The sequence below is a fragment of the Bufo bufo genome, chromosome 5 (assembly GCF_905171765.1).
Source record: "Bufo bufo chromosome 5, aBufBuf1.1, whole genome shotgun sequence".
Taxonomy (NCBI): domain Eukaryota; kingdom Metazoa; phylum Chordata; class Amphibia; order Anura; family Bufonidae; genus Bufo; species Bufo bufo.
In genome coordinates, this window is record NC_053393.1 from 372,018,267 (window position 1) to 372,027,583 (window position 9,317).

General features: G+C 41.5%; 1 protein-coding gene across 1 annotated transcript; it reads left to right on the plus strand.

Moving 5' to 3' along the window:
* The first annotated feature begins 767 nt into the window (after nucleotides 1–767).
* Nucleotides 768–4,126, plus strand: LOC121002006 (proto-oncogene Mas-like). Its single transcript, XM_040433303.1, has 2 exons — nucleotides 768–872; nucleotides 1,822–4,126. The coding sequence occupies exon 2, from the start codon at nucleotides 1,906–1,908 to the stop codon at nucleotides 2,842–2,844; it is 939 nt and encodes a 312-aa protein (XP_040289237.1). The 5' UTR covers nucleotides 768–872; nucleotides 1,822–1,905; the 3' UTR covers nucleotides 2,845–4,126.
* The last annotated feature ends 5,191 nt before the right edge of the window (nucleotides 4,127–9,317 follow it).

Consider the following 9,317-nt stretch of genomic DNA (forward strand, 5'->3'; position numbering starts at 1 on the left):
AATCATCATTAGTAATGTCAAAATGACAGCGATATACAGTATATGTCTATAGGTAAATGCATAGCAGACAGTGGTAACATCCATCCTGTGTAAAAACAGATTCTTCTTTTTAAATTTAAAAATTGGGCCACAAATTATCTCTGTTTAGTATCAAATGTCTTCTTTTCCTTCTGATTTGTAAAATGGTGGCCAAATCACAAAATTTGAAACTTTTGACAAATTTCTAACAAATTGGATTAATGTAGAATGGATTTGTTCATCTCTACTTGCATTTATATACTATCTGTATACTATCTGGTGGTAGGTACTGGTTACTCAAGTGACATGACTTGGAGATTATCAACATACAGTAGTCCATACCACCATGATGGGCATTTTTATTTGAAAAAGCAAAATCCATTAGTCTCTGGCATCTGTCTTAGACCAAAGCTGTATCTGACAACCACATGGTGGGGTTTACTTCCTCTCCTGAGCTTTGAATATCTATTTTTTTTTACATTTTCAATACAAAAAAAATAGTAGTATTGTCATTAACATCAGGTAAACTTTTTTTTAAACTAGGTTATTTCTTTTTATTTACATAGGAAATACTGATGAGTAGTCTTTCCTTGAAGGTGGCAGATATATTTTTAGATTTATAAATTTTTAATTGAGGAAGATTATTATGGATTACGAAATATTGTACTATTAATATCTTGCTGGGATAATAAAAGACAGATTGTTGTGTAAATTTGGGACGACATCATTATTTGATTTGTTAATTACATGTTATACAAAGCTATACTGCAAGTACTGTCATTACAGACTATTTAAGGCACCCTAGAACAGAATCAGTATCCTCTAAGCAAATCCAAGGAAGACGACTGACTCTGGTTTGTTTCTCTTTTTCTCTCTCTATTTAGTAGTATGACTTATTTTTCCTACTTGGTCTTCTTTTTCTTTTCATATGCAATATTTGCTTTTATAGTATACTACCAAACACATGCTTCATTCAATAGGTTACTATAGGTCAATTACATGACAAAGCAGTTCCTGTTTGGCATATGTGTGACTGATTTACATCAGAATATTTTTTTTGCAAAGTGAGAAATAATGAATCCTGCTACAATATTCAACACTGCATAACAGATAAGAGATGTTATTAATATAGATATCAGTGGGCAGGCACATCTAAACACATAGCGTATGTTTTTGATCCCTTTAAATAGCTTAACATGTAATATGTGCAATTTTTTGTTTGTCTTTTCTCTTCATTACTAAACTATTGCAGTGTAAATGTTATTCTTGCACAGAAGATGCCAAGACAGTATGAACTAAGGCTAAGTTTATATCTGCGTCATGGCTTATGTTTATAATGAAAGCCACAGAGCTATGGCTGATCTGTTGTAAGACAGACCTCAATGCACTGATTTAGCCCCACTTAAAGGTGTTCTCAAGTAATGGCTTATCCTTAGAATAGGTCACCACTAGCTGATTGGTGAGAGCCGTACACCTTGACAATGAGCTGGTCTGTGTAGCTTGGGCGACAAAAGTAAAAAAGTTCACAGCCCCGTGTTGCTCCTATTGAGCAGTATCAAAAGATTTACTCATTGACATCTTTTTATGTGAACCCTATTAAAGGGACCCTCCACAAAGTGGGAATTTCAGATTTGGCTCAAAGGGTCACTTATCTGTCTGCATACAGAAGCAATTATAAAAAGTTCAAGTGTCAATTCTAGAACATTATCCTTTTCTGTTGCTGTCTTGTGGGACACTCACTTGTTTTATTTGAGGTACCGATATTTCATCTTTGAACTTATGGTATTTTATTCTTCATACTAGGTAAATAAGAAGATATTGAGTTTTGAAGATGACAGAGGACTATAACTGATATTGAAAAAAAGCAAAAATAAAAAAATAAAAAAAATGGCACTTAACACCACAGGGACAACTGGCCTTAATGCTGAAGATATTGATGGTCACTCACAATTTGCCTATATACATTTTACAATTGCAGCTGCCATTGCTTTACTTCTGTGCCTGATAGGCTTGGTGGGAAACACTATCGTGCTGCGGTATCTGTGCTTCAAGATCCAGAAGAACACATTTACTACTTACAGCATCAATTTGGCAGTGGCTTACTTCATCTTCTTACTATTTACTGTGGGTGTACTGAGTCTTAGTATCCATACATTAACCAGTGCACAGCCTGATTTTCCAGGGAAGGATTCCTTGTACATACTTATAGAAATAATTTACGACAGCACATTCTATTCAGGAATATTCATCCTCACAGCCATCAGCTTGGAAAGATGTATCTCCATCACGTTCCCTGTGTGGCATGAGTGCCATCGCCCTAAGACTTTGTCTGCAATCGTGTGTGTTATTCTTTGGTTAGTTGGCTGCTTGGTCAGCCTCTCTGAAAACTTTATCTGCACACCAGATGCTTTCGTGACTCCTACTTCAGGATGCACAGCAATTCAGCTGATAACATTTTCTTTAGCTATCATCGTCTGTCTACCGATCATGGTGACTTCGTGTTTAATTCTTATCATCCGTATAAAGAAGAAATTCAACCAACAGGTCTCTACAGAACTTTATGCTTTCATCATCTTAGCAGTTATTGCGTTTATCGTATCTGTTGTTCCAGTTAACTTTTTATGGCTTCTATTGTACTTCAATTTAATGTCGAAAGACATCCAAACAGTTGCTCTGTTCTTTGCCAGTATCTACGGCACAGTGCTTAATTGTACTATTATCCCCTACTTTTATATCATTGCTGAAATTAAATGGAAAGCAACATTCTATAAATCTGAAAGAGAAAGGAACACAGATATAACCAAATGTAAAACAGATAGTATATAAACTAAATGAGATAATGTAAAGGGGTGACCAGTTAGATAATTTTTTTTTAATTAAAATTGTATTTATCACACAAATGGCATCCCTTGGTGTTCTTTTGATTCACTTTCTGAACATCCTCCTTAGGTTAGGGCTACATGGCTCCAGTGGGAGTCACATACAAGTGGTGGAACAAAAAAGTGTTTGCAATTTGGCTGCAATGTGCTGTTGTGCAACTATTTTATGGCTGTGAGGTTTCTGTGATTTAGGATTTGCAACATCTAGTAGACAGAGGAAAAATTGCAGACGTGTGCAAGAGAGTTACAGTTGCACATGTCATTCATTGAAGTCCATGCATGCGATTTGTGACCTGCAACCAAAAATTCCCAGGTTTGGAATTTTTGACTCCGTGGCTTTTTGACATTATTATTATATGGTATGCACAATATCTGGAACCACTGTACCATCCATATACAACAGGAGGCTGAGGACAGTGAAAAGCTGTAATGGTTCATGTGACCACTGAGGCACTTCTGGTCCACAAAGTGGCATTTAGTAAGTGATTGTTCTTTTTCTTCATGATAGGTCATCGATATCAGATCAGTGGGGGTCTGACACCCAGCACGCCCACTGATCAGCTATTTCAGGCAGATGCAGTGCTGGACACTAACAGTGTACCGAGCAGAAGCAAATGGCTTTATCCACTTTGTAGTTTCCAATGCTGTGAACTGAAACTCAGCTCCCATTCATTTGAATGGGACCTGAGCTGAGCTGCAGTACCCCAGCACCGCTCCTACATAGTGTACAATACTGTCTTCCTCCAGCTTTGTACACTGTAGAGTTTCTGGTGCCATGGCAGCCCATAACAGCTGATAGTGGTGGTGCCAGGTGTTGGACCCCCACCGACCTTATATTTATGTCCTATACGTGGATATATCATCAGTTTTTGGAGCCCAGAGAACCCCTTTAAGGCTAAGCTGCAAGGTCACCATACATTCAATTGCAACCAGCAAAGTTTTGAAAGCTATGAGTAGAGAAAACAAGGTAGCAAGTCAAGATCAATACAAAAGGTGTATATGTTTTGTATAAAAAATTTGAATGGTCCTTTGATACATTTGCACGGCTTACCTATGTTCCTAAGTTTCTTTTGTAAAGTCATGATGAGTTGTACATTGTATTAGAACGATTTTATTATTTTATTAATTATTACATTGGACATTTTGTCTTTCATTAAAAAGTGTTAACTTTAATTATGTAAATCATCATAGATTTTGACACATGATTTTTTACCATATATACAGTCATATTTTTGCCCATCATCTCTGTATATTATGGATATGTATGAGGAAAGAGAATGTATAAAGATTAAATAAATGCATAAATGTAAGGCTAATTTCACTTTAATGTTTTTGCTGGATCCAGCAGGGTTCAGAAAAAACGCTTCAGTTAGTGATAATACAACCATCTGCATCTGAACGGATCCGGTTGTATTATCTGTAACATAGACAAGACGGATCCATTATGAACTCCATTGAAAGTCAATGGGGGACGGATCCGTTTTGTATAGTGTCAGATTGTGTCAGAGAAAACGGATCCTTCCCCATTGACTTGCATAGTGGATCATGACGGATCTGTTTTGCTCCGCATCCCAAGACGGAAAGCAAACTGCAGCATGCTCTGCGGTTGTCACGGCGGGGAGTGGGGGAAACCCCCCACCGTGCGGTGTCAGAGGGTAAAGGGGATCAGCCTGGCCAAAAGGAGTAATAAGGGAGCAGGTCACCTCCTACCGCGTCCCTAATCCTCTCCCTGACTCCTCACTGCATGAGCGGACCCTGATGGTAGGACGACTCAGACTCAGGATTCCTAGAAACCCTAAGTCGCCCTGGTAATCCCTCACATAGGAGCAGGGGAGAGACAACCTGTTCATCCCAGTCATGGAGGAACAGGAGTCTTTATCTGAGGCCAGGCTGCAAGGAGAGGGGAACACATACAGAATATGGAGATGGCAGGTAAGTGAAACCAGTAACACACTTACCTGCCACAGACACACTGACTGGAACCTGTGCACAATTGTTGGTGTCCACACCAACATAAAAGGACACAGCACACACCACAAACCACACAGGAACCCAGGACACCATAGCTGCAATAACGTGAGACACCACAAGAACATCTATGACCACAAGGGTGGCCCTCACTGGACAGATGGAATATGAAGACCAGGAGGATGGCTCCAGCATACACCATGGCTGGAGTACCCCCCAGCTTCAGGCATCCAGCAGAGGCTAAATAGCCCAAGCAGCCACACCCACACACATATAAACCCAGTGTTAACAAAACACTAGGAAGGGAGTTAACCCTTCCAACACAAGACAAGGGGAGGAAGCCACTTAAAGGGGAAGTGCACACACAAGCATAGAAAGCTACACGTTGCCGCAGGCAACAACATGCGTGGCAACCATGTCACGGCAATCACCCAGAAGGCCGAGACACTGCCACCGCATGCACACACAGCAACACGTTGCCGAGGGCAACTGCAAGTGTAGTAACAGTGTCACAGCACACACCATAGGCCGTGACAGCGGTATGAGAACGGAACGGAATGCATTTTGGACCATTCCGTTCTGTTCAGTTACGTTGTGTCCCCATTGACCATGAATGGGGACAAAACGGAAGTGGTTTTTTTTCCGGTATCTCAATACCGGAAAATAGAAATGCTAGTGTGAAAGTAGCCTAAGACATAAAAAACATTTTTATAAACTCGTGATTTTGGCTCAACTTCAGAATACCAGTGATGTAATAGATTAGAAATGTACTGAATGCACCTATTAATTGGCCAAGCCATTTCTTATAATTTAATACCACGGCTATACCAAACAACCATTAAAAGGAGCCTGTCAGCTGGATTTTCAACTTTACACCATCACAACCACGTTATAGGGCTCCAGTAGCTTTCCTACCATGCTTTTAATTTTGCCATCTAATAAGAAATAGTGCAGAAAACAATAATAATAGAATAATCTAGAACTGCCACCCCTCACTTCTGGTAGGAAGCAGGACTGGCCCACCTCTGACCAAAGGGGGGGGGGAATGGAATGGTGAGTTCCATTCTATCTAAGTATAGCTGTGCCATATATGCTGCCATCTGCCGGTGAACCAGGCATATTACATGAACATAACAGTTGCATAACAATAATAGAAATGCACAGTGTTGAAGGACCTGGACAAAAATACAGAGGTGGCATTAATGTTAGACCATTAGAGACAGTGGCAGAGTGCAGAAATGGTAATGCCATTCCGGGGTATTGCATACACCCTTACTTAAAACCAAGCCTCCCTCGGCTTAGGGTATGCTCTAAGGTTCCCTTTTTGCTGCTTTAGACTATTTGTTGTTACCACATACATAAACTGACATAGCAATGGCTACCTCCAGGTCTCTGACCATTTGAGTAGGGTGTCTATTTCCATTCAGACTAGGAGTTTCTACACCTCCAAAAATTCTAAATACAAACTACAAATTGGCGTGGTGTTAAGAAGCAGGAAGTGTAGAAACTCCTAGTCTGAATGTGCCTTCATTTCCATCCACAGGCAGCATTCTGGTGCACATGTGAGGCCCGGGCTATATCAGCCAGTCTTGGGTGGGGCTCAGAGCTCTCTGCCTCCTCCCATTGTATGCATGGTCACATGCTGGAGGTGACTGGGAGATTGCTTTGAGTCGGACCTTGCGCACCTGTAATTCGCCCACTGGCTCCTGGTATTGCCCATACGGCCCAGGTAGGTTTAGCGTTAGGTTCCCGAGCTACTTGAGAAACCTTGGCACGGTGCTCGGGCTCAGACATGTCCTCCAAGCAGGATATGTTGGCTAATTCTCAATTTTACACCAGTACGAGGGTTAGTAAGACCGCAGAGTGCACCTGTATTTGTTTTTGTTATGTTATTTTGACTGTTTATCACATCCACACAATTGCTATCCTGTGTAGGATGTCCATTGTGGTACTTGTGGTCCGCTGCAGGCATCCTTCATTGTATGCATATTTTTGCTGGGGATTGCAATTAGCAACGGGCCACAAGTGCAGGATCTGCCCCCCCCCCCCCCCCCCGGTATAGATGCACCATTGCATATGGGGTTGAGCACTTCCTGCTTTTTAATACCACGCCAATTTGTAGTTTGTATTTCGTCACCTTGATGTCTGAACTGGTAGCTTCAAACATTTTCTCTAAGGCAGTGCACAGTACTTTAAGGCACCTAGATCAAGGAGGATGAACCAGCCCACCTTCCTTAGCTCCCATGAGGGCTGATCCCCTCTTAACGCACATTTTTAGCAGCCGGATTAAGGTACTTTCACACTTGCGTTAGAGCAGTGTTTCCCAACCAGTGTGCCTCCAGCTGTTGCAAAACTACAACTCCCAGCATGCCCGGAGAGCCTTTGGCTGTGCGGGCATGCTGGGAGTTGTAGTTTTGCAACAGCTGGAGGCACACTGGTTGGGAAACACTGCGTTAGAGGATTCCGGCAGGCAGTTCCGTTGCCAGAACTGCCTGCCAGATCCGGAAATCCATATGCAAGCGGATAGCATTTGTTTCCAGATCCGGATGCGGATCCGGCTGACAAATGCATTGAAATACCGGAAAAACTGTGTCATCCGGAAAAAACGGATTCTGTATTTATTTTATTTTGCATTTTTAAAGGTCTGCGCATGCGCAGACCGGGAAACCGGATCCGTTTTTCCGGAACACTTGGTACCAGATCCGGCATTAATACATTTCAATGGAAATTAATGCCGGATCCAGCAAGTGTTCCGGAATTTTGGCGGAAATAAAATACCGCAGCATGTTGCAGTATTTTCTCTTGCCAAATACCGTAAGAAGGACAGAACTCTAGACATCCTGATGCATATTGAACGGATTGCTTTTCATTCACAATGCATTAGTATAAAACTGAAGCGTTTTTTCTCGGTATTGAGCCCCTGTGACGGAACTCAGTATCGGAAAACTTTAACACTAGTGTGAAAGTACACTTACCCTCAATGATGTTAGACTGCTTGTGACTTTATCACTTGGTCCTTCCTGTGTAGCAACAGCACATGAACCCAAGACACAGGACATACTGGCTCCTTCCCCTCCCAAGTCTGTGGAGAGAAAAAGGTTAAGGGCATATGCAAATTATACAATACAATACCTAGACTTTCTAAACTGACACAAGGCAAAGTGGGACCATTAGTATTCAGCGTCTTCAGAGGCAGTCCGTATGAGCAAGGAAGTAAGGACACTATCTAGCTAACAGTATTAAGTCCAAAGTCCATGTAAAATGCAAAAGAGGTCACATTGTGATACCCATAAAAGAATCCATACAATAAGCAAAAATACTTGAACGTTGCTAAATGATAAAAACTTTAGTGCAAAAATATGGAAGGCTCCCAAACTGTAAATGACGAATAGAAGGTGCTTGAAAAAAATACAGGCAGAGCTCCCACTATTGAGTACAACATTATAAATTGAAGCAATTTTAATAAGAACCCTTCAGGCAGGTGGGGTTCCCACTTAACCTGAGAAGGGGGAAAGAAAAGGGAATTTCACGCTGTTGGGTGTAACTTGGAGATAAAGTTATTAGCAACTGGGTGGAGTCCTAACAATCCGTGCTCTTCTGGGAGAAAGCTAACTCAGGGCAACAAAAAAGCAAGCGGGCCAACAAGCACTCAACCTTCAGACTCAGTCCATTTAGTGGCTCCAGTAGTCCAATAGATGGAGAGGCTGGAAGTCTTCCTCCTGGGTCCCATAGTTGAGGGTGCAAAAGTCCTTCTTTAAGCTGCGCAACATCCTCATCGCTGCTACTGTTAGCTCTGGTGCTCTTTGCTGCTGCAACTCAGGCAGAAACTTCATCTGCCCAAAGGGGGGGAGAATGGAATGGTGACTTCCATTCTATTTAAGTATAGCTCTGCCATATATGCTGCCACCTTCTGGTGAACCAGGCATAGTACATGAACATAACAGTTGCATATCAATAATAGAAATGCACAATGTTGAAGGACCTGGAAATAAATACATAGATGGCATTCATATTAGACCATTAGAGACAGTGGCTGAGTGCAGAAATGGTAATACCACTTCTTGGTATTACAGGTACATGCTTCACATACAAAGCGATTGGTATCACCAGTCTGATAGACAGAGATTCCCCTGACACCGGCCACAAAACCGCAACTGTGGCAGTATCGATGACAGCATAGTAAGGATTGGAAGTCTTATCAGGACCATACATAGAGGTGAAGAGACACCATGGAGAAAAGTAAAATGGGGCCCCTCCTGGTAGTTGTTAACGCCAAAACAGTTCTTGTTTCTCCTTTTCATATTCCTTGGGTTAAAGCAGTTGTGGGACCTTGTGCCATCCAAAAAAAAATGAGCTAGGCCTGGAAACTGTGGGAGGGAAACAAACACAGCCACTCCCCTTTTCAAAGCTGCTTCATTTTCATTGGCACTGTTTGCTGTCCTAAGTGAACTA